Source organism: Aedes albopictus, chromosome 3 (genome assembly GCF_035046485.1).
Source record: "Aedes albopictus strain Foshan chromosome 3, AalbF5, whole genome shotgun sequence".
Classification (NCBI taxonomy): Eukaryota; Metazoa; Arthropoda; class Insecta; order Diptera; family Culicidae; genus Aedes; species Aedes albopictus.
In genome coordinates this window covers 363,935,693-363,961,969 of record NC_085138.1, presented here as the reverse complement: position 1 = coordinate 363,961,969, position 26,277 = coordinate 363,935,693, and the positions used below count along the sequence as shown (strand labels likewise).

The 26,277-nt window shown below is 37.0% G+C and overlaps 1 protein-coding gene across 11 annotated transcripts in view; it reads right to left on the bottom strand.

The window, feature by feature from the left end:
• Positions 1-26,277, bottom strand: part of LOC109428850 (serine/threonine-protein phosphatase rdgC) — a 264,380-nt gene that overhangs the window by 68,269 nt on the left and 169,834 nt on the right. For 10 of the 11 annotated variants that reach the window (XM_062855473.1, XM_062855472.1, XM_062855474.1 and 7 more), the window contains 5 exons: positions 18,793-18,920; positions 10,152-10,245; positions 9,774-10,090; positions 9,365-9,718; positions 9,202-9,282 (listed from right to left, as the gene is read on the bottom strand). In XM_062855473.1, the coding sequence (XP_062711457.1) occupies positions 9,202-9,282; positions 9,365-9,718; positions 9,774-10,090; positions 10,152-10,245; positions 18,793-18,920 (974 nt within the window). The remainder of the gene's footprint in view (positions 1-9,201; positions 9,283-9,364; positions 9,719-9,773; positions 10,091-10,151; positions 10,246-18,792; positions 18,921-26,277) is intronic. The other variant, XM_062855475.1, reaches the window with a different exon arrangement.

Here is a 26,277-nt window from a genome sequence, read left to right as displayed (position 1 = left end):
TTGCTCTAGAAATTCCTCCAAGAATTTTCTCCAAGGATTCCCCCAAGAATTCTTTTAGAGATTCCTCCAGTAAATCTTGCAAGGGTTGTTCCAGGAATTTCTCTTTTACTTTTAGAAATTCCTCCAGGGATTCCTCCAGGGTTTTCTCCAGGTATTCCACCAGAAATTCTGATAAGATTTCTCCCATGGATATCTCCAGGAATTCTTCCACAGATTACTCCAGAAATTACACTAGTAAATTTATTCAGGGGTTCCCTTAGAAATTTCATGATTGTTTTCATCATCTTTTCCAGGGGAACACCCAAGAATTTCTCCAGGATTACATGAAGGTCTTGTTCAATCTATATATATATAAATGAGTTTGAAGTTCCTTTGAGGCAACAAGACTCGGGAACGGCTGGACCAATCAGAATGACTCTTGCTTGGCTTGATTCGTATTCATGGTGGCTGTGTTTATATGCAGAAAAAGTTACGAAAATCACTTAAAAAAGTATGAAAATTGTGAAAATACTGATTTTTGATGAGCCGGGAACAGATTCAGCGTGATCAAAATTAAATCAATATAGAGTGCGTTGCTGCGATGACCTCAACAGTTGTCAAACCACCGAAGCTTGGCAAGACAAAGTTTGCCGGGACAACTAGTTACTTATAGATTCTAAAGGAATTCCTCCAACGCGATTCGTATTAGTAATCTTAAAGACAATTTAAAAATGATGCATACAGAAATCAAGAAATTCTTCGAGAAGTCATCCAGGAATTCTTTCACAGGTGTCTCCAAGAAATCTTTTAGGAATTCATCCACGGATTTGTTCAAGAATCCATCCATGAATTCCTTTAAGAATATCCCCTGTAGCTCCTGCAAAGGAATTCTTTCAGAAACTGACCTTGCGATTTTTTCACGAATATATCCTGATGTTCTTTTTTTCTCGAAGAAATCCTCCAAGAAATTATTCATTATATTGCCTTTCTCTTACACCAAAGTGTACTATATGTTCACTCAAAAACGAATTTTCGATAGAAGGCGTGGAGATTCAAATCACATATACCAATCAACTCAATTCGACGAATTGAGAATATGTCGGTATATTTGTATGTATGTGTGTATGTATGTATGTCTGTGCACAAAAAAGGTTCACTCACTTTCAAGGCACTTTCCATTGGTCGATATGACGGATTATAGCTCGAATCGAACCAGAATTTTACCGCATTGTTTGCTATTGAAAATGGTGCAGATCGGTCAAGGCGTTCCGGAGTTATGGTTATTTTAGTGATCCAGACCAGCACCAGGTCATACATAAAACTGAACCATATTTTATCATGCGACACATCACATTATGTCGAATTTTGCACACTTTAGCATGGCTGCCGAATTTTATGCAGAAATCATCAATGAAAACCAGAAACCCAAAATGTCGCCAAAAAAAATCAAGATGGCGACCCAAAATTAGAAGAGGCGGCTGTTTCAGGGAGTTTAAGGCTCTAAAACCATGCAATATGGGTATATTTGGTATGGGGAAGATGTCCTAAGTCCAAAAACGGCAGCTAGAATATACAAGATGGCGGCCCAAAATCCAAGATGGTGGCTCAAAACTCAAGATAACAGCAGTTTAAGGAGTTTTAGGTTATAAAAACATGCAATATGGGTATAGTTGGTACAGAGAACATGTCCAATGTCCAAAAACGACGACCAGAATATGCAAGATGGCGGCCTAATATCCAATATGGCGGCCCAAAATCTAAGATGGCAGTTCCAAATTCAAGATGACAACTGTTAATAGAAGATTTCGGTTCTAATACGATGCAGTATGCCCGGCGACTAAAAAGAGCGAGTTTTAGGTTCTAAAAGGTTAATTCATAAAGTGTATTTGTCATCGAGAAGTTGCCCGGATACAAAAATATGCGACTATAATATGCAAGATGGTGGGTCAAAATTGGAAATGGCGGTTGCTTTAAGGAGTTTTAGGCTCTCAAGCCATGCAATATGGGTATATTTGGTATGAAAAAGATGTTCAGAGTCCCGAAATGCTGACAAGAATATCCAATATGGCAGCCCAGAATCCAAGATGGCGGTTCAAAATTCAAGATGGCACCTGTTCAAAGGAGTTTTAGGTTCTAATAGGATGCAGTCTCCGGGCATCTGAAAAGAGCGACCAAAATATACAAGATGGTGGGCCAAAATTCAAAATGGTGGTTGTTTTAAGGAGTTTTAGTCTCTTAAGTCGTACAATATGGATATATTTGGTGTAGTACAGAATCTAGAAATGGTGATCAGAATATTCAATATGGCGGCCTACAGCTCGAGATGGTAGCTATTTCATGGAGTTTTGGGCTCGAAAATCAAGCAATGTATATTTGGTAGGAAGAAAATGTGCGGAGTCCAAATATGGTGACCGAAATATCTAAGATGGCGGCCCAAAACTCAAGATGGCAGCTGTAGTAAAGAGTTTTGGCCTCTAATTATTGCATTTTGTGTATATTTGGTATGGAGGGAATGTCCGGAATCCAAAAATGGCGACAAGGATATCCAAGATGACGGCCCAAAATCCAAGATGGCGGTTCAAAATTCAAAGTGGTGGTTGTAATAAGAAGTTTTAACCTCTGAAAACTTGCAATATGGATATATTAGTAAAATGAAGATGTCCGGAGATCAGAAATGATAATCAGAAGATGACGGCTCAAAATGCAAGACAGTTTTGGGCTCTGAAACCATGCGGTATAGGGATGATTTGGTTCAGCTTATAAGACGTAACGTACCATGAACAGGTTTTTTGTCAAATGGATAAAAGTGTGATATTCATTAACATGTCACTTGGTTTTGGTTGAGATGGTTTCTGATCACAGGCACGAGGAAGGCACCATCATTAGAGTTTTTTTTCCAAGAGCTCCTCCAGACTCCAGAGATTACTATGGGAGTTTGTCCAGAGATGTTTTGAGGGTGTTCTGAATTTGCATCCTTTGACAGATACGTATTTCTACCTGAACTGAAGACGACCTCAGTGTCTCGTACTTGACTCGACTCTTTTTTCTCGAAGATTTTCTTTTTTATTTACAGGTATTCCACTACCATGCCCAGGTTCATCATCTTGATTAACCCTTTGGAGCCGGAGGGGTCATATATGACCCCAACATAGAAACGGCTGTATAAATTCACCCATTCGATAAAACAGAATACTGTCTTCGGCAAAGTTGTTGCAAATTGAGTGCTCTATTAGGGAAAAATTGGGATATTTGTATTTGGGATTTCATTGATAACCTAGAACATCCTGAACACCATTAAATTAAAAAAAAACGAAATAATTAACATACCAGTTGTTTTAAAAGTTAAACTTGGATGTGGGTTTCGTTTATATGTATCCATTTAGCTTCATCGAGAATATCAAAAGGTGTTTTATATTCTGGGATGCTCTAGGTGTTCCAAACTGTCCTGTAGTGAAGTACTTCAAATCTACAGGAATAATTTTATGTATTTCCGCACAACTAATAGCATTGCATAAGATACTGGAATCCGTGAAGCTCTTAGGGATATTCCAGGACGCTATAGGGATATTCCAGGTCAACCAAACCACCTTGGAGTTCAGGACTTCAGGTCTACACTCGTAACAGTATCCAAATCTGTTAAACTGAGAAACGCTACATAACCAATCGCAGTTACTGCAGCAATCTGAAGTCTAATTGCTTATTATAAACCTTTGGGACATCTAGGGTCGTCCAAACTGTTTTATAATAAAATCCTTCAAATCTACAAGAATAATTTTATGTGTTTTCACCATATATTGTTATTGTATAATCTACTGGGATCCACGAAGCTCTTGAAATCTTAGATGTCATTCAGAAACACTACAAGGATATTCTAGGTCAGCCAAACTACCTTGGAGTTCAGGACTTCAGGTCTACACTCGTAACCAGAGATGCCAGATATACAGATTTTTCTGTATTATACAGATATTCGACCTTCTATACCGACAAGATACAGAGTACAGAAAAATGCAGATTTTCAAAATGTGATACAGATTTCTTCAAAAAGCATAAAATTTGAAGATATTTTCAATAAATTTAATGAAAACTTTGTAAATTGCTGCTTAAACTTTGTAGAATTTATGAAAATTTGAACACTTTCACACATGTTTTAGAAAAATAAATACCAGAAAAATTTAACACCATCTGAAAGTAGTACATCTTTGTTAGTTTCTATTGAAATTTAGGACTCTCGGTGTCTGTTTTACCCTCGAATACGGCGATACAGAAAAATCTGTATTGATACAGATTTTTGATAAAATAATCTGGCATCTCTGCTCGTAACAGTCTCCATATCTGTTATATTGAGAAACGCTACATAATCATCCGCAGTTACTGGACCAGCTGAAGACTATTTTTTTTTATTAAAAACCTTTGGGACATTCAGGTTTGTCCAAACTGTTCTATAATGAAGTCCTGCAAATCTACAAGAATAACTTTATGTGTTTTCGACATAAATAATAGTATTACATGCCCTGCTGGGATTGATGAAGCTCTTGAAATCTGAAATGATATTTAAAGACACTACAGGGATATTCCGGGTCAGCCAAACTTCCTTGGAATTCAGGACTTCAGGTGTACATTCGTAATAGGATCCATATCTGTTATACTGAGTAACGCTGCATAATAAACCGCAGTTACTGGGGCAATCTGAAGTATACTTTTTTATTATAACCCTTTGGGACATTCACGGTCGTCCAAACTGTTCTATAATGAAGCCCTTCAAATATACAAGAAAAATTTTATGTGTTTTCACCATAAATAATAGCATAGCATAATCTGTTGAGATCCGTGAAGCTCTTGAAATCTCAAATGTCATAAAGAGTCACTACTGGGATATTCCAGGTCAGCCAAACTTCCTTGGAGTTCATGACTACAGGTTATCAGTTATACTGAGTAACGCTGCATATTCAACCGAAGTTACTGGAACAATCTGAAGTCTACTTTTTTATTATAAACCCTTGGGACACTCACGGTCATCCAAATTGTTCTAACATAAAGTCCTTCAAATCTACAAGAAAAACTTTGTGTTTCCACCATAAATAATAGCATAGGATCTGCCGAGATCCGTGATGCTCTTGAAATCTCAAATGTCATTTAGAGACACTATAAGAATGATCCAGGTCAGCCAAACTATCCATGAGTTCAGAACTTCAGGTCTACACTCGTAACATCAGCTATATCTGACATACTGAGTAACGTTTCATAATCAATAGCGGTGACTGGACCAACCTAAAGTCTACTATATATTTTTATGAACCTTTGGGACATTGAGGGTCGTCCAATCTATCCTGAAGTTTAGCTCTTGATAGTAACAGTAGTTATTCTGAAGGGTTTTGGTCACCGTTGAGTTGTATATTTAAAGATTGTTGATTTTGTTCGGTGATCACCGTGATCGGTGAAATCACCGAACAAAATCAACAATCCCTAAAAGTAACAGTAGTTAGTCTCACGATGAACTTTAGACTGTAATCTGTAATGATAGTTTTGAGACATTCCAGATCAACATCACTACTCCGGAGACCATAGCTTCAGGTCTACACTTGTGATAATAGCTTTTCCCACTACGTTAAGGTGTTACATAATCCACTGTACTTACCAAAGCAGTTAGAGGAACAATACGCGTTGTTATATATTTTTGGGATATTATGGGCTCCTTACTGTTATGAAGCTTAGTTGGTAAAAACAACAACAACAACAACTTTCAGAAGACTTGTTGGACATGATAGATTGCAAAGCATAGCTTTTAATGTAACAAGTTACCGTTACACTTGTTAACTTTAGGATCTAAACTCAAGAACAGTTTGGATGATCTAGGATATGCCGAATGATCTGTTACTGTCTATTGAATTTTCAGAAGACTATCTCGACATGATAGATTACAAATAGTAGATTTGCATAATGAAAAAAGTTATTATTATTATTATGTTTATTTTTTAACTTCTGATTTTGAAAGAGGGAAAAGCCCCTTTGAGTGATTTTCTTACATTACGAAATCGTTCTCAAAAAGGCATAAAACCTCTTTTTCTTTTCAAAAAAACAGTAATTACAAAATAAAGAAAACTTAATATTAAAGGCTCATCCGGAATTGTTCCATGCCAGAGCCGACGACATCCAATGGGCCACCACACGTATGGAAATCAGGGGTCAAATACTTGATCAATGAAAAAAGTTACCGTTACACCCGTAGACTTATGGATTTAAACTCAAGAACAGTTTGGATGACCTAGGATATCCCGACTGATTTGATACTGTCTATTTACCTTCCAGAAGACATACTGGGTGGATAGATTACAAATCGCAGCTTTGTAAAATAAAATCAGTTACCGTTACACCCGCAGACTTTAGGATCTAAACTCAAGAACAGTTTGGATGACCTAAGATATCCCGACTGATCTGATAAGAAGACTTGCTAGACCTGATACATTACAAATCGCAGCTTTGTATAATGAAATCAGTTACCGGTACACCCATAGACTTTAAGATCTAAACTCAAGAACAGTTTTGATGATCTAGGATATCCCGAATGATCTGTTACTGTCTATTGAATTTTCAGAAGACTCACTGGACATGATAGATTACAAATCGCAGCTTTGTATAATGAAGGAGGTTACCGTTACAGCCATAGACTTAAGGATCTAAACTCAAGAATAGTTTGGATGACCTACGATGACCAGAAAAAATATTCCGCATAATATTCTACCGTTTTTATACTATTGAATACTAAACTATAGAAAAACGTAGAAAAAACTCCAGAAGAACGCTTGGAAAAATTCCGGCTTCAACGGGTTAAAAGACTGTTTCAGAAATTCCCCGGGAATGCCTCAAGGGTTTTCTTCAAAGATTGTTTAAGGACTTATCCTAGGATTCTTTCAGGTGTTTCGCCAGGGATTTCCTCCCGAGTTTTGTGAAGGGATTTTTCTAGAAATTTCTCTTAGATTTTCTTCAAGAAGTTGCCTAAAAACTTTCATCAGGAGTCCATTTAGAAGTTTCTTCAGAGGATCCTCAGAGATTCCATCAGGAATTTTTACAATAGTCCTTCAGGGTTTCTTTCAAACCACTCACTTGTCATAGAAGGGTGAACACAGCTCAGGTTTTGGTTGTGCAGAAGTCACCGTGACTTACTTTAAAAGAATATCAAGAATTCATTCAAGCATTATCCCAGGTAATAATTTGATGCTGTACAAACGTTGCTTTAACTATTTTTAATCAGCCTTCATTTGACCAAAAGCTGAGCACAAGAGGTACAATCCTTTATTCAGCTCCTAAACATCTAATTATGGTGATTAAATTCAAACTTTAGCTGAATTGAGGTTCATTGGAAGGCTGATTTATGGCTTAATATGCACTTAATCAGTAATCAATCAAATTTATTATTTGTAAAAAATAAAATAAAAACACGTTCGTGAGCTTATTTCCACCATTAGCTGCATCTATTTCCAGAAGAGATGTTTAGGAATGTACAAATTAATCTGTGAGAAAACTGGGAATTGAAGTCGGACCTCCTGATTTGTCACTCACCTTGTCACCTACACCACACACAATTGTATACATATCCTCGAAAACAAGAGTATTAATTGTTGTGTTTGAATAGTCAAGAACATAAGTTGAACTAAGTCTGTATTGAGGCTGAAGAAGCGATGTGGACTTCACGAAAACATGCTTGGGTCAGCTGTCAATCATTATTTGATTAAAGGTTGAACAACAGATGATTAATGTTGCATGTTGCTGTATGTTTCAAAGCTGGTTAGCCAGATGAATAATATACTATTTAAGTTGATATTCAGCATGAATTGCTGATTAAAGAGGATGAACAAGCCATACTTCAGGCCAATATTCAGCTGTCATTTTGTTCAGCCATGGTGTCAAACCAGCTATTGTTCAGCTAAAACTCTCATTGTTCAGCATTCATTGTTACTTATCCCTAGGATCCTTCCGGGAATACATCAATTGTCATATCTATAGGATTATAGAATATGTACTCAAAATCTTCTTTAGGGAAATTCCGGCAAGGATGTACTCGAAACAATACACTTGAAGGTTTATTCCAAGAGAAATAGAGATCCAAAATATTTAAAGATAGCTAATGACCATAGATAAACTGGCGGATTAATTACTGAAAGAACTCCAGTTATTCGTGAATGACATCATGTGAATATCTTTAAAAAATCTACGAACTGGTTCTACTGGAGACTAAGTTGAACGAAATCAAAGAACATTCGGGGTAAGTCCTGAAAACAGTTCATAAAGAGTTCAGCTATGATTACTTACGGAAGTTCTGTAGACATAGCATAGCATAGCATAGCATGAATACTTGCACAAATCTTGGATGGAGTTGCAAAGTTGAATATTTCCATTGACATTGCTGATGTCGCTACTATCTACAATGTCATAGATTCACTCAGCTCCACACACCTGGCCAAGTCCTTGCAAGCATTTATAAATCCCTTCATCAACTTAGAAAGAGCCCAGAACTGAAGCATCTTCCAATAGATGAAAGGATGTTGAAAATAGCGAATTTTCAACTTATATGCAGTTATAAAGTAAATATACTGAAATAGAATTATTTATAAATGAATAATATTGGAAAGATCTCACCAATTGTTGTGGGGTTTTTGTGGTTCAATGCCGATCATCTAATTGTCTTGCTTAATGTTCTTCTCTGTAAAGAACAACACAATACTCAGCAAAGAACAACACAATACTGAACACTAAACACCCGCGCATCTATTGTTTTGATTTTCACTCGAGACAATAGCGAACGCGATCGATTATGCTGCCATACTCACCCCTTACAGGAGCGATGCATGCACAGCAAAGAACAACACAATACTGAACACTAAACACCCGTGCATCTATTGTTTTTCTTACGGAAGTTCTGTAGACATTAACAAAAAAAAAACTATTATGAGCTCCAGAAGAAATAATTCACGTGCAAAAAAAAATTCTTAATCTTCCTGAAATTGGCCACCACTATGTAGAACAGTCGAGTTGTTTTCAACGTATTCAACAAAATTATACAAAATACAACAACGTGACTGCTAAAGAATTAAATAATCATATAGAATATAATGTTGTAATATTCAATGTCATCGTGTTACGTTCAGTTAATGAAGTAAGTACGTATAAATTTGCTAAGGGTGCTCGCCTCCCCCTGACCGAAAAGTTGACTACGCCCTTGCTTACCTGTTTCCATTCTACTTTGTCGATGATTTCCGCTCCAGGTGCCGAGCTTTCGGTGATAGGTGGTCGTAGAAGGGAAACGTACTGTGGAAAGAAAACAATTATTGTTATAATCAAAATACTGTTGTTCTCTTTATCTGTCTCATTCTAAAGAATCAACACTTACCTTTCCCCGATCCAAACTTCGGATCAGATCCAGATCGGTGGAATCGGAAATTCCACCGTGCACCACCAGCACCCGGTTGTTAACTATCGTGCCCAGCGGAAGCCACCGGTAGACTTCGTCGATGAGCTTTAGCAGTCTTTCGGCATTGTGTTTATACTTTTGATGAACCTCCCGCACAAAGCCGTAGCGGACGTTCATGACGGTGTCCTCGTGGTTACCCCGGTTCAGGAAAACACCACCCGGGAAAACTAGGAATGTGCTTAGCAGCAGCAGGAACACTTCCAGGCCCTTCTTGCCTCGGTCCACAAAGTCCCCGTTGAAGACGTACGGGTTCTCCGGCGAGGGCAGACCGTTCTATGGAATGAAAGGGTTAGGCGATTGTAGGAATCACGATTTACGGACCATTTACCTTGTGAAACACCACCAGCAGGTCGTCCAGCTTCCCGTGCAGATCGCCGCAGATCGTGACCTGCTTGGAGATGGCCGTCGAGGCTTGGTTCAGATTTGGCAGTCGTTTCAGCTTGGAGGTGGCCTCCCGCAGGATGCCCGCCACGTATTTGGCATGCAGGCGGTTTTTCTTCTTCCGAAACAGGTCGATGATCACCTCCAGTTCCTTTTTGTCCAGTGGGAACTTGATGTGCGGACCTTGGTAACTTCGCTCCGGACCGGTGATGCCTTCCTCCGCCAGGTCGTCCGACTCGTCCGAGAACTTCATGTCGAGGGCTTCTGATTTTTTTCGGATGGGATTAATAAGTTTGAGTCAGTGGCAAAAACGCAAAACGCTTACCAGTTGAGGACGACCGAGAGGTTTCCTGCGAGTCGATGGGTCGACCCGCAGTTTCCGGAATGTGCGTTAGCAGTGCGTTGAAAAAGTTGTACAACTGAAACGAATCGGAAGCCGATAATGAAGCTGATTAATGTTTGGTAACAGAGTAGTGCGCTTCAGTAACAGAATCAGCTTTTGCCAATTATCCAATAAACCAGAGCGGTAATTAAACATTGATTGCATTCGATAGGCCACTCGGAAATGGCATATGCTGTTTATATGGAATCACCCCATTGAATCTCATTCAACGTGCTATTTGTTGACAGAAAACGCATTTCAATTGAGTATGGTTGGTGTTCGTGGCGCCGGGGTTCATTAACTCAATTTTCGTAGTAAATCGTTAACTCAATATGAATACAAACGAGTCCAGGTTGTGTAGCATTGTCAACAATAATAAACCATTACCATGTTTTTTTTAAAGATTATACTGATTGGTGAAACAATAATCTGGTTCAACTCTAGGGCAATATTGATATTTTATTGAATTCTTCTTATTTGTTTCCTTTGTGAGTTTTCCCTTTTTTGTATCACCATGCAGGCAAACAAAAACTCTGTGAGTTGGTCTTTTTTCTAGGATTTCTTCAAAAATTACCCCTGGTATTTTTTCAGAGATTTATACAGGGTATATTCGGAAAATCCTTTCAATATTCTTTTAAATTTTTTGTGTTTTTGTTTTCAGAAAATCATCATACAGTTCCTTTAGAATCCCACCATGAACTCTTTCGGAAATTTAGGATTTTATTCTAAAAAATCTTCTGGGATTCTTTGGAAATTTTTCTAGTCATTTCTTGAAAAAATCCACAATGAATTATTCTATAAAATTTTACAAGAATTGTTTCTAAAAATCCTCCAAGAATTTTTTTTTCTGAATTTTTTTCCAAGGTTTCCTTCAGAAATTTCTTTATAGATCGATTAACAGAATCCCACAGTTTCCCAGGGATTTATCGGAATTATTGCCATGATTTTTGTTTAAGGAATCCATCCGAGGATATTTTTGAAAAATCCTCGCTGATTCTTTCCGAAATTCTTCCAGTGATCCTTTCAGCAAACCTTTCAAGGTCTTCTCTTCAAATTTATCTAGGGATTATTTTGATAAATCTTCCACGAACTTCCTCAGACACTCCTCTAAGGATTTCTCTAGTAATTTCTCACAGGATTCATTTGAAAATTTACCATGGAGTGCTTCAAAAAATTTTTCAAGAATCTCTTCTGAGATTTCTGCAAGAATTTTCGGAAATTTCTGCGTTAGTTCCTTTCGCAAATTTTTCTAGAGATTCCTCCACAAATTTTCTCCAAGGATTTTTCTACAAAACCTTTCTGTGATTTCCTTAGTAAATGCTTCATACAATATAGAATCCTCTGAAGAATCGTGCAAGGACTCGCTTTGAAATATCCTGATGGATTCAAATTATAATAATAATAATTTTCCATGGGCTTCTTTGGAAATTTCTAGAACGATATGCCAGGGAACATTTTGGAAATACTGTCAGGGATTTCTTTAATACTTTTTCTAACATTTTTCACGATATTCTGTCAGTGGTTCCTTTATAAAATATATTCCAATGAAGTTTTTACAAAACTTACAGAAGATTTTTTCCAACCAATTCTTTAAAAAAACCCCGAGAATTCCCTCCGGGATTTCTTCAGAGATTCTAAACAAAAAATCCTCCTTTGATTGCTTTTTTTTTAGAAATTTCTTCAATGTATCTTACAGAATTTGCTCTAGAGACTTCTCCTGGAATTTATCCAAGAATTTTTTTTATAATTTTTTTTCACGGATGCCTCAACAAATTACTCTAGGAATTCTTTCATAGAATCTCACAAGCATTTTTTCAGAAATTCCGCATGTGGTTGCGTCAAAATTGCATCCATGGATTCTTTCATTTATTGACACTTCTCTTATATATAAGAAAATCTCCAATGTATTTTTTTCCGATTTTTTGCGTTTCTTCCACGTGTTTTCCAATTTTTCGCACCACAAACGTGCAAAAAAAATCTTTATTTGTGATATTTCTACCAAGAAATCTTTCAAAAATTTCTCCAAAGAAACGAAATTATTCAGGGATTTATTCGATAAATTTCTTTTCAGATTCTTTCAGAAATCCCTCGAAGTGGAATTCTGAAAAAAAAAATCTTTTCAAAATACTTCCGATTTTTACAATCTTCTTAGAAATCCCTTAGAATTTCTATCACGGTTTTTTTTGTTCGTAAATTTCTCCAGGATTTTCTTCATTGATTAAAAAAATGTACAAAGCTATAAAGAATTTTCTTCTCGAGATGCTTCTGATATTCCACAACTTTAGAGTTTTGCAAACATTGCTTCCGAAATCATTTGGCATTCGTGCATTTGATACTTGCCTTTTAAATGCGCACAGCCTTTTGAATTATTCCTTTGGAAATTCTTACGGGGAGGTTTTTTTAAAGTTCTCCAGAGATTAGTAGGTTCATGAAGTTTTTTTTTTTTTTAATTTTCAAAAAGAAAATCTTCACAGATTCTTCCAGAATTCTTCCAGCAATCTTTCAGAAAATCTTAATGAGTTCCTCTTGAAACTTATCCAGGGACTGTTGCAAAATACTTTTCTTCTAAGAATATCATTAGGGATTCCTCCAGAAATTTCTTGAAGGGTTCTTTTAAAAATCTACCTTGAAGTGCTTTGGAAATTCCGCCATTTATTTGTTCTGAGATTCCTTCAAGAGTTCCCCTCAAAAATTCTTCTATAGATTCCCCCAGACATTTTCTATAAGGGATTCTTTACAAAATTTTCCCAAGATTTTGGCAGTAATTGCTCCATGAAATGCTCTTAAGAATCCTCCAGGGATTCTTTTTAAAATTTCATAATCGTGTTTTTTGGAAAATCTTCCATGGATTCCTTTTGAATTTTTTTCTTGAAAAAATCTTCCGGAAAATTCTGTCGGATACATCTAGAAATTTTTCCATGAATTTTTAAAGAAATTTTCTTCAGGGTTCCATTGTAAAACTATTGATATATTCCTTTAGAAACTTCCACAAAATTTACATAAGAATCTCTTCCAGATAATCCTTACGATAATCTTCCAGATATTCTTGAAAAATGTTTCAGGATTTGCTTCCTTAAAAATTTTCACTGGAATTCCCTCCGAAATCCCATGAGAGATTCTACAACAAATTACTCCAGGGATTCTCTAAAAAAAGTCTTCCATTGATTGCTTCATACGGATTTTTTTTAGAAATTCATCCGGGTTCTTCAAAAAGTGCCCTTATTTCCTCCAGTAATATCTTCATGTATTCCTGCAGGGCGTTTTCTGATGATTCTCTTCAAAATTCCTCCACAAATTCCTATAGAAATTCCTTCACACATTTATCCTGCGATTCTTAAAAAAATCTTCCAAATGTTACTCAAGAAATTCCTTCAGTATTTTTTTTTCGGAAATTGCCCTAGAAGTTTCTTCCGAATATCATCTTAGATTTCTCTAGGAATCAGATAACTCAATTCTTGTCCATGATGTTCAAAACCCTTTCGTAGACAGATTACCTTGGGTCAGCCCTTGACAAATCCGCATCAAGATCGCGGCTCGATTATGGATACTTTTTCAAAGGAACTTTTGAAAAATGAAATTATCATTACATTTCCTACAGAATTTTTTAAAAAAATCACTTTAGAGAATCACCCAATGATTGTTTCGGAAATTCCAGAAGTTCTTCCATGAATTCCTACCAAAATTGCTCTATAGCTCCCTTTAGAAATTCCTTCGGGAATTATTTTGAAGAAATTTTGCTATGGATTTCTCCCGTGATTGCTTTAGAAATCTCTAAGATTGTTATAGAAATTTTTCAATAATTGTTTCTAAAATTCTTCCAATAATTTGATTCAGTAATGTTTGCAGAGATTCTTTCAGTATTCATTCAGATTTTTTTTGAAATATTTTTAAACATTCTTCGGGGTTTTCTACAAGTGTTTTTATTCGCGAATTTTAACTTGATGCAAATTTTTCTCAGTTTCTCAAGTTTTTTCATCGGAAATCCCCAGGGGAATGTTTCAAAGAATTTCCTCAAGAAGTCTTTCCAAAATTTCAGCAAGAGCTTTTCATGACATTCTTGCATGGTGTATTTCAGTGATTTTTCCCGTCCATACAGTGGTTCCCTATGTATTTCAAGGTTACCTTTATCAATTTTTCAACGAAAATTTCTCCAGTTATATTTTCTATCATTAAACATGAATTTCCTCTAGAATTTCTAGACAGATTTTTCGGGAAGTCTTTACAGAGGTTTATTGATTTGTTCCGTCAGATATACTGCTGGAAAATACGTTTTCGAATCTTTCCAGCCATTTCTTCTGAAATTTGTCCAGGAATTTGCTCAAGGGATTTCTCCAGAAAAAATCTTCTTGGAGACTCTGCTAAGATTTCCACCAGGGGTGGATTCTCAATGAGCTGCTCTAGATGTTCCCCAGGGAGTTTCTGTAGAAACTTCTTCAATTTTCCAATGATTTCTCTAGGAATATTTCCAAAAATATCATCACAAACTCATCCACAGAATCTTTCAGAAATTCCTTTGGGATTCTTTTGGAAAATCTTCAATGATACTTCAGAAAATGAAAAAAATATAAAATGAGATATTCCGAATTCCTTCCTAAATTTCTCAGACATTTTCCAACGAAATATTTACTGGGATTCCTCCAGAGATGCATTGATTGTTTCATGAATTCCTCCAATGATTCCTTTAGAAATTTCTCCAGGAATTCTTTTAGAAAATCTTTCTCGGATTCCTTCATGAATTACTCCAGGAATTCTTCCATAAAGTAGCTCAAGGATTCTTTCAGAAATTCCTCTCGTCGATGCCTCAGAAATCCACCAGAGATTTTTTTTTAGAAATTCCTCCAGCAACTTTTTACTGAAAATTTCACAGAAATTGATTTTAGAAATTTCCTTAGAGATTCCTTCAGGTTTTTAATGCATTCTTTCAACAATTTTCCACGCATTCCTAAAACAATTGTAGCAGAGCTTTCATCGGAAATACCCAAATTAATATCTTCAGGGATTTCGTCAAGGAGCTTTCTAGAGATTCTTGGAAATCTCTAATGAATTGCTTCATATATCATTATTAGCAGATTTTTCTCCAGAGTTTCTTTAGGAATCTTGTCTAGAGTCTAGAGACGGAATTTCTTCAAGAATTTCGTTAGGAAGTTTTTCTTGGATTCTTTCAAAAATTTATCCATAGATTCTTTGAAAAAATCCTCCAGAAATTCTTTTGAGAAAGTCTTCAACGCATTTTCCTTCAAACATTTCTCCACGAAAAGTCTGTGGATCGCGAAAGAAATGAAGCCTAACTGTAGTACATAACAAGCGAGCACGACATTAGAGCTGAGAGGCAAAATGCGCTGTAGTTACGCGCATGTTGTTACATAAAGAGTATTGTAAAGTTAGAATAAAACACCTCCATGATATTTTTCAGGACATTCAACAAAGTTCTGTTTTTCGGAAATTTTTCTAGCAGTTTCTTCAAAAATTTCTCCAAGGTTTTCTCTAGGAATCCTTCTAAGAACTTCAATTGCAATTCCTACATGGACATCTCTCTGAAAATTTTTTGGGAAAATCTGTCACAGATACATTAAAAACTGTCACCAGGAATACCCTCAGAATATTCAAAAATTCAGAATGCCTTCAAATATTGCTCAGACGTTTCAGAAATTTGTAGCAATAATTTCTCCAATGATTATTTTAGAAGTTCTTCAATGGATTTTGACCAAAATTGCTCCATGAATTTCTTAGAAATTTTCCCAGCAATTTCAATTTCATCTCCAATGATTTCACTAGGAATCCTTCCATGGACAGCATCAGAAATTCTTCCATGGAATGACTTTTTTTTTCGAAATTCCTCCGGAGATGATATTTTCAAAATTATTGCCAGCAATTATTTCAGAAAATAAGAAATCATTCACGAATTCATTAGACGTTTTCTACAGATATATTTCCAGGAATTCCTTTCGAGATTCTTCCAAGAAATAATTCAGGAATTTCTCCAGAAGTACTTTCGAAATTCATCCAGAGATCCTTTAAGAAAAAAAAATCAAAGATTTCTTTAGAAATTACTTCAATAATCGTTCAGAAAATCTCACAAGCATTCTTTCAGTCATTCCTTCCACGATTGTTTCAGAAATTCCTCCATCGATTGATTCTTTCAGAAGTTTCGCAGAGACTTCTTTTGGAAAATCATCCAAGGATTTTTCCAGATATTTATCCAATAATATAACAGGGCTCATGGATATATGAACAAAAAAAAAATGAGAAAAATTCAGGGTCACCTATTTTCTCGGAAAACTGAGGTGGAAATTCTTTGTTTTCCCCTGACACTACTTACTTTAAAAAATCATCATAAAAACAACGTTTTTTTTAGAAAATGAAAGCAAATTTTCTCAGAAATCAAAAAAAAAATATGAACTGGAAAAAGTTTTCCACAAAATTTTCCACAGTTGAGAAAATTCTTAAAGAAAAGCCGGAAAAACAATGTCCGGACTCGTAAAAAATATCAAATAAATATTTTGAGAAGGTTATTCCATAAGCATTAATCGCTGAAATTTTTGCAATGCTTTTTTTCGTTTTTGAGTTATGGTGAATTTTGTTGAAAAATGTCCAAATGTGTCATATAAGCCTTTTTTTTGAGAAAACATAACTCAACAACGAAGCATCGTAGAAACAAAGTTTTTTTTAAGAAAATGAAAGCAAATTTTCTCAGGAATCCAAAAAAAATATGAAAGTTTTCCACGAAATTTTCCACCGTTGATGAAATTCATAAAGAAAAGCCGGAAAAACTATGCCCGAACTCGCGGGAAATTTCCAGAAAAAATATGTTTGAGAAGGTAATTTCATAAGCTTTGATGGCTGAGATTTTTGGAATGCACTCAGACGCGCCAAAGCCTGGTTTTTCTGATTTTTTGTATGGGAAAATCGAAAAATCGTCAAATATTGGGGGGGCAAAACGATGCTTGCCCCCCCTAAGTTGGCGCCTATGAATGCACTTGTTTTTCATTCTTGAGTTATAGCCAATTATGTGAAAAATGACCATGTAATGTATTGCTTTTTTTGCACCGTATTCGACCCCCTGCAGAAATTTTTTGTCACACCACAATATGTTCCCACCAGTTTAAGGTGAAATGGGAGCGCGTCCAGGTGCATTTTTGCCTCGCATTTTTGAGAGCACCAATCTCGTCATCCACAAATTTTTCGAAAACGAAAATGCTACTCAATGTTAACCAGGAGTGAGCATGGCCACTCATTGCTTTTTTAACTCTGTTTGTTGTTTAGATGACGAGATCCGTGCTTTCGGTATTTGCAAGGCAGCCATTGTGACGGTCATCTTTGGATTCGCTCATATATGTCCTTAAGCATACATTGGTTCGTTTCGCTGCTAGAAATTTTAAGCGTCTGTTACACTTTTTGGGTGGTGCATGGAATTATCGGTTTGTTTACTTGCTATTTTCTTTGGTGTTTGACATGTGAACAAATATTTCAGACGATTGAACATAACGGTAATCTATAAAGCAAAGCAAAACGCAATATGCGTACATGGTTATTTTTCACAAAATTGGCCAAAACTTAAAGAAAAAAAAAGTCTATTCCAAAAAATTCAGCGATCAATACTTTTGAAATTACCTTCTCAAAAATTTTTTTTTGAAAATTTTTCACGAGTTCGGGCATTGTTTTCCCGGCTTTTTGAGGAATTTTGAGAATTTTGAGGAAATTTTTTTTCAGTTTATACTTTTTTTTTGGATTTCTGAGAAAATTTGCATTCATTTTCTAAAAAAAAACTTTGTTTCTATGATGCTTCGTTCTTGAGTTATGATTTTTCAAAGTAAGTAGTGTCAGAGGAAAACAAAGAATTTCCGCCTGAGTTTTCCGGATAGGCGACCCTGAATTTTTCTCAATTTTTTGTGTTCATATATTCATGAGCCCAGCCTGTGGAAAAATTTTCATGAAAATCAGAGTCCCTTCGGCCTTATTTGTACGTTTATAAAAAAAATCAAAGAGTTCCCCAAAAATTCCAATTCTCATGACATTCTTGCATGATGTCTTTCAGTGATTTCCTCTTGTGTTTATTTTTAACAGAAATTTCTCCAGAAATGTTTTTTAATAATTTTACCAGGATAACCTCCCTTGCCATATGTATCATTCCTTGAAAAATACATTTTCGGATTTCTTGTTCAGAAAATTGTCCAGGAATTTTCTTAAACGATTTCTCAAAGATTCTTCTTAAAATTCCAGCAGAGGTTTCTCAAGCAGTTTTTCCAGGTATTCCTCAAGTATTTTTGAAAAGGAATTTCAGGAATTTCCTTTGGATTCTTTCAGATATTTCACAAAGAACTCTTCCAAGAAATCTACAGTAATTGAGTCATTCCAAAGATTTCTACACAAATTCGACTACATAAATTTATATTTTATGGTAGGCAGGTAGACCACAAGCATTTTTTTTCCCCTTTTCTTGAATCGGGGAAAATTTAGGTAAGGATTTGCTAAAGAAGTGCAAAATCGCTAGAAGATTAATAAAACTTTTTGCTAAATTCTCCCTAAAATTGAATCGAAATCGAAACAACGTATAATCAGAGTACGATGACAGGAAAAAACTTACCCGAACTTGGTCCTGTTCGCCGGCGTACTCGATGCTCTGGAAGATGGTCCACGTGTAGCGGCGGCGAATTTCGATTCGCGCCAGGAACCGCCGGTACCAGCGCTGAATCAGGATGGCGGCTTTCATCGCTACAAAGGACATACGGGAGAAGAAAGGCAGATTGTTAATTTTTAAGTATTTAGGCGTAAGAGAAGTTTTTTTGCTTCTTTTTCGAAATGTTCTGCAGGGTATGCAAGACAAAAGTAAGAGGATTTTGATCACAGCTTGAATTTTGCACGTTCGTCACCATCATCGTAGCATAACTAAGGTTGAACAAGGAAATTCTCGTACCGGTGCAGAGAATAAAGCCAACCTCAAATTAGTGGAAAAATGATAAAATCTCAGAAATATCTCCCAAATCAATTCAATGTCTTTATTATTTCTTCCGCGATCGTGCTTTATTTCTGATTCAATAGAATTCAACGTAAATCTCCACCTCCAGTCGGAGGATAATTTTTTGTCCAATCGACATCCCCATCTCGAACGCAAACCACCGTTGCAACGCCATCGAAAAACTCGTTTATTTCAAATTTTCTCCACGGTAACCTTTCGCCGAATCGCCTAAAATGATTCAGCACCTGCTTGAGAGGAAATCAAATAAAAACCCGGCTGCACAGCACACTTTCCGGTGTGAGTTTTCCGCTTCCGTCAGCGATGTTATCCGGAAAGTAAAACAACCATTTAACAAACCGGTGTGGCCATCGGGTTATTTCCGCTGTTTCGCACTGGTTTCTGTTTTTTTTTATCGCTGCGTTTCATCAAACGAAAGTTTGAATTTGCATATAGGGTGTAGAGTCAAATCGACGTAAGATAAGTTGACCTCTTGCAACGCTCTAAAATGACATTTTGATTTCCACAAAAGAGTTCAGATAAAAAATGAAGATTGCTGAAAAAGCTCAATTTTTACAGTCATCCATTTAGAAGCATAACAACAAATGGATCCCAAACCCTACCAGAAGGCGATAATAATCCTTCATTTTTCCGCTGTTTTTTCTTCTCCTGCACCATTCATGCAAATCCCTCAATTTGAATACTAACCACCATCAAGAGAAAAGAAAAGCTACGGATTGAAGGAAGTCATAGGAGCGAAAAAAAAGGTTATGCTCCTAAGTAAGCAGCCTAACCTTTTGTTTTATTGCTGCTCCAGCTGTGCAGAAAATAACACTTTTCACCACCATCATCAACCAAGGCGGCGCGGCGGACCAATTTTCAATTTTCCCATTCCGATTCGGCCGGGTTGGGTCGTGCAAACGAAAAAAAATGTGGAAATGTGAAAAGTTTTTGCATTCTCCTATAAATTTTCTTCCCGTTTGCAACACAAAAAAAAATAAACAAGCGAAATTGCTTCCATTCGACTGGTAAAATGAAGTAATAAAAAGGGATCATTTTTGGATCAATATTCGGTCGCGATAATTTTACAGAAAAAGACTGGAGTGGAGAGCAGAGTTTTATGAAGCCAACGTGCTCAACGTGTGTATGAGGTTCCCGTGAAGACGAGCAAAAACACGATGAGCCACGATTCTCTAGGAGAGTCAAATAACACAGACGCAGGCGCACAGTGGACCAGATTTGAATAATTCTTTTAAAAATGGCCAATTTCGAGCAAAACCCTGGAGCAACATTTGAAAAGGGTATAAATGCATTGGTAAACAATGCTCAACTCCCATCAACTTATCCACACAAACTTGCACCATTTTGAGAAAGATCTAACATTGACCTTTCTGATAATGATGGTCGTTTGCGTGGGCGGGTTGATGTGACCCGGCGGAGCATTTTCGAAAACAAAGGCACAAGACGTCTTGGGTTGCTTCAGAACTGTCAGGCCCATGGTAAACCAAATTTATTAGCTTGAGCTTGAGTGAACACAAGGAACCAAGCAAGGAACCATTGAGATATCTGTCGCCATCTTCAGTGCATGAGTGTTGATGTTTTTTATTTTATTTTTAGGCAACAATGTCGTCTGCCCCGTTAGGTTGCAGGTCAATGTGGGGAAGAGAAAACAAGTGATTATTGCAATCGTTTATACCGAAAATACCTCTGCGTCTGCACAAATGCGTACGGATATCGGTGTGTTGGTGGGATATCGTTGGCAGAGGGTTCACCCATTTGTGTGTGGATGCCAGGCGTAAGGTGAAAGATTAGTGTGTACATTACTATGAACATTGTAAGAAACGACTAGCTCTGGCATTATCTTCTCAGGGTCTTACGGCTTACTTGCTTTGGGTACTTACGAACCCGACTTATGAAAACAAAGTAAAACAATCCAAGAAGAAGTCTGAGTTCTCTTTCCATAGGAAGGGACAAGAACACTAGAAATTAGAACTTATTTAATTTATTAAACCTACACATACATTAATATACAAAGCTTAGAAGGGGGGGGGTCGTTGCGGCCGTTCAGCATTCCTTAATTCCCATGGCCACGTGCATGCCATGAGGAAAAGAGGGTGAGAGAGAGACAGAGAGAGTAGGACGCCATGGGGCGATCGGTTTACTTGCCCATGAGCCGGCGTCGGATGATTTTCGAGCTGGAACGGATGTAACCGGCTTCGGGTACTGGCCAGCGATTTTTACTGTTTTCATGATCGGAGTGCAGACGACGGGGGCCCTTGGTCAGCTCTGGCAGCTTCGTCCCTCAAAAGGGCACAATCCTGTCCTGGGGTGCATCTCATGGGGTTTCCTTCCGGGTCTATTGTAGCACACTCGTTGACGTTCCAAAGCTCGCTATACAGGGGAAAGCTCATCGGATATTGAGCTGTTAAACTCTTCAGGCCTAATCGAGCTCGCACCTCAATGGCTACGGCTATCCCTCACCTGTAGCGTGTGGCGCGACGATAACTAGGGGGCTCGCCGGCCACCAGCAGTGGACTCGCCAACACCCGGCGATCGTTTCAGCGTGTCCGCCCTGTTTCCACCAAAAGGGAAGGGGGGGGGGGCTCAACTACTGGATGGGCGATTCCTGGTGGGTTGGGCGTTAATACTGCGGGGACGATCTTCACGCAACCGATCTGCAGTCTTCGGAAACAACTTCCTCGAGGTCTTAAGGCACAGCACCTCCCATTCGCGCAATGGTTGACCAGTGTAGAAATCACGGTAATCGTACGCTGCACTTTTACCACCGACGAACCGACGTGACAGTGGCGATCCAAAACTGTCCCCCCTAATTTAACGGTCGACCAGCGAAGCGAGCGATCGCTTCTGTCAAATCAGCATAGACGCGAACCGTTTCCTATATGAACACACGGGGGTTTGGTGTCGAGCTATCAAATCATCGCGAGCCGTTATAGAGGTGGCGATAGTGTTCGGCTATTTTTCATCATGGCGTCGCGGACAACAAATTTGAATTTATTTGTTCTAGTTGTCACGTCGGTTCGTCGGTGCTTTTACTTTCTTCGGAAATCTCGGAATCCACCTTTTATCGACCGTCCTTCTTTCCCGATCAAAATCGAACTCCCTGGTTCTAGTCTAGTCCAACGCACACCATCACCCTTTTTCCATTCCTTGTCCCTCTCCTCTCTCATTCCTTCTGTTCTCTCTCTCTTCCCCTCATTATGTCTCCGTCTCTCTCTCTTTGACTTTCCGGTATTCTACAGGTACCAACTTTTAGATATTAACTGACAGCATGAAAGACTGAGGGGTATACATTTATAACAGTTCTTATATTTCGGAGACGGGTGTGTTGGGAGAATCTTTTTGATTTTTAAATTTAAATTGACATATGACTCATCTAGTGGACTAATGACAAGTATTTTTCAAAAAAAAAAAACAGCAATATTTACTTTTAAGCTATAAATCTCGTAAGTTCTCATATGAATTATCAGTTTGTTTCCAAGTTGTCGGTAACAACATAAAGTGACACAGTTCACTTGATTGCATATAACTCGTAGACGTTTTCTGATGGATTGACACAGTGCTGTGAAAGTTGGAAGGAAGTGAAACGGTACAATGATACATGTTGCCCTTTACTGGCATTTACCAGATTGGCTACTATGTCAGAAGCATACTGGAAAAACTTGTATTAGAAAAACTAATTAGAAGGCACGAAATGTTGCTAATTGACAAATTCAGAGATGAAATTTGTGAAAAAAAAAACGCATTCTGTTGGGAACGCGAAGAGAAACGGTTTCTTTTAATTCGTTTCTGGTCCTAGCGATAGCTAAGAACGAACATATGCATACGTATGCAGATAGGAGTTACTAAGTTCATAGAAATAGGAGAAATGAGACAGGCCAGGGATTGAGCCCAGGACCTTCGGTATACAAAATATTTTGCAAAATTTCATAATAAACTGAAAGTTTTACCAAATTTCTCCTGGATGTCTTACTGCGTTTTCTACAAGAGTTTGTTCTAGTAATCCTCCAGAAGTTAATTCTGGCAGTTGCTTTTGAGAATTCCAAAGAAATTCCTTCGGCAAATGATGTTCCTTCTGGGAGCTTTTTTTTTAGTTTTTATTTTTGTGTATTTTAACTTAGATGCTCCCTTCCCAGAAGGGAGAGCCGATATATCGTTTGGTCGGAAAATATTGTTACATCAGTGATTATTTGACCGAATAGGTCATGAATTTTTGGATTCGACAGCGATAGAGTTTAGCTTGGAAATGGCTTTTCCATTCTTGACAAAATTCAAATACAGCTACTTAATCTTGTCCTTTATTTGAATTATGTCAACACCGGAAAAAGCCATTTTCCAACTGAATAGGTCATTAGGCCAAATGGGTGATCAGCTCGAAGTGGATGTTATGACCTAAAGGTGATTCATTCGAATAGGTCATTAACCCTAATAGTTAATAAGGCCGAATAGGTCATCAGGCAGAATAGGTCATTGGCTGAATAGATCATTAGGCTGAATAGGTCATAAGGCCGAATAGGTCCTTAGGCCAAATAGGTCATTAGGCCAAATAGGTCATATTTTATTAAACAAAGCACAAATTACAATAATTTTCTCTCCATAAGCCACTTGTTGCGAAAACTTATACCCTACTCATTAGGGTAACTCAATGCTTGGTGTTCACAGACCTATTGGGACAAACGATTTATTCGGCCAAATGATCTATTCGGCCTGGTATCCTTTTCGGCCCTATTCCTTTTTGTCCAAATAACCTTCTCGGCCTAATGAACTTTTCAGCCAAATGACCTTTTCAGGCTTAAGGCGAAACTGAAAGCATTTTCTCATTTTTTTAGTTTTTGATTTTTCATTAAATAACGAAGCAATATTTTCAAAATCGGTTTTCGTGCACATGTAGAGTATGGATCAGGGTATCTTCTGATTTTTTTTACGCGGTAGAAAATCAGAAGATACCCTGATCCATACTCTACATGTGCACGAAAACCGATTTTGAAAATATTGCTTCGTTATTTAATGAAAAATCTAAAACCAAAAAATGAGGAAATGCTTCCAGTTTCACCTTAAGGACCTTTTCGGCCTTACAACCTTATCGGCTTAATGATCTTTTCTTCCTGATGACCTTTCCGGCCAAATGATCTTTACAGGCTTGAGGACCTTTTCGGCCTAACGACATTTTTGGCCTAACGACATTTTTGGCCTTACGACCTTTTCGGCCTTATGACCTTTTTGGCCAAATGGTCTTTTCGGCTTAAAGACATTTTCGGCCTTACAAGCTTTTTGGCCTAATGTCCTTTTCTGCCGAATGACCTTTTCAGGCTTAATGGCCTTTTTGACCAAATGACCTTTTCATTCTTAAGAACATTTTCGGTTTAATGACTTTTTCGGCAAAATGACCTTTTCAGGCTTCAGGAACTTTTCGGTCTAATGACCTGTTCGGTCTTATGACCTATTCGGCCTAATGATTTATTCGGTGTCATGACCTTCTCGGCCAAATAACATTTTCGGCCAAATAACATTTTCTCGGCCTAATGAGCTTTTCGACCCAATGATCTTTTCAAGCTTAAGGCGAAACTGGAACATTTCCTCACTTTGTGGTTTTTGATTTTGTTATTAAATAACGAAGAAATATTTTCAAAATCGGTTTTCGTACACGTGTAGAGGATAGATCAAGGTATCTTCTGATTTTTTCTTTTCGTAGTGGAAAATGTTTTTCGTTTTTGCAGAAACCATTTTTGAACGAAATTTCACAAAAAAATGGTTTTAGAAAAAATGGAAAACTTTTTCCACACCAAAAAAATCAGAAGATACATTGATCCATACTCTACATGTGTACGAAAACCGTTTTTGAAAATATTGCTTCTTTATTTTTTTTTAAATCAAAAACTAAAAAAATGAGGTAATGCTTCCAGTTTCGCCTTAAGCACCACTTCGCCTAAATACCTTGTCAGCTTAATGACCTTTTCGGCCTAATATCCTATGCGGTCTTATGATCTACAGGGGGTAGCCAAAATGTTTGGGATAGGCACCTTTTTCTCTTTCACAAAAAAAGTTCAACATTCTGTAACTTTTCATAGAGTGCATCATCAATTCTCAAATTTTGACTGCTTGTCTACCTATTATATGTGCATCATTGGTACACATTTGAGCACAATTGGTTAATCTTTCGCGAAGCTAGAACCGTTCTCGTAAAACACTATTTTTAAGACAACTAATTTTTGAACATTCATATCTCGGAAACCAGAAAATCGAATAGAATGAAATTTTTAACGTTATCATCAATATATTGATTCTTGATACGACTTCATAAAATGTTATATTTTCTCACAATGAATAAGACGGTTTGATATTTTCACCCATATAGAGGAAAATAAGTGAAATTTACAATACTACACAAAAAATACTTAATGTGTTCTTCCTTCAATTCAAATAGGCTCTAATATATCCTATAAAAGATATCTAGAACAAAAGTAGAAAGTAATTTCATATCAAAACTACAATTTAATGACATTTAAGTAAAAAAAATACATTTTAGGAAAAAGATCCAAAAAGTGTCAATCCTAGGTTTTAAAGACTTTTCAAGCACAAATATATTGTTGTTAAGCGTACGAAATTTCATTCAATTCGGTTCATTGGTTTCCGAGATATAATAGTTCAAAAGTTAGTTGTCTATTAATAGTGTTTTATCCGAACGGTTCTAACTTTGCGAAAGATTAATCAATCGAGCCCAAATTTGTTCCAATGATGCACATATAATAGGTTGGCAAACAGTCAAAATTTGAGATTTTTCGAAGAACTCTATGAAAAGTTATAGCATGTTAAACTTTTTTGTGAGAGAAAAAAAGTTGCCTATCTCAAACATTTTGGCCACCCCTTGTAGTTTTCGGTCTAATGACCTTTTGAACTTAATGACCTAGTCGACCCAATGACCTTCTCAGCCTAATGACCTTTTCAGGGCTAAGCACCTCTTCGGCCAAATGACCTTTTCAGGCTTAGGGACCTATTCGGCCGTACAACTTTTTCGGGCTAATGACCTTTTCTGCCTAATGATCTTTCCAGTCAAATGAACTTTTTGCCCTAACGTTAGGAAAGCGTCAACTTTTCGCT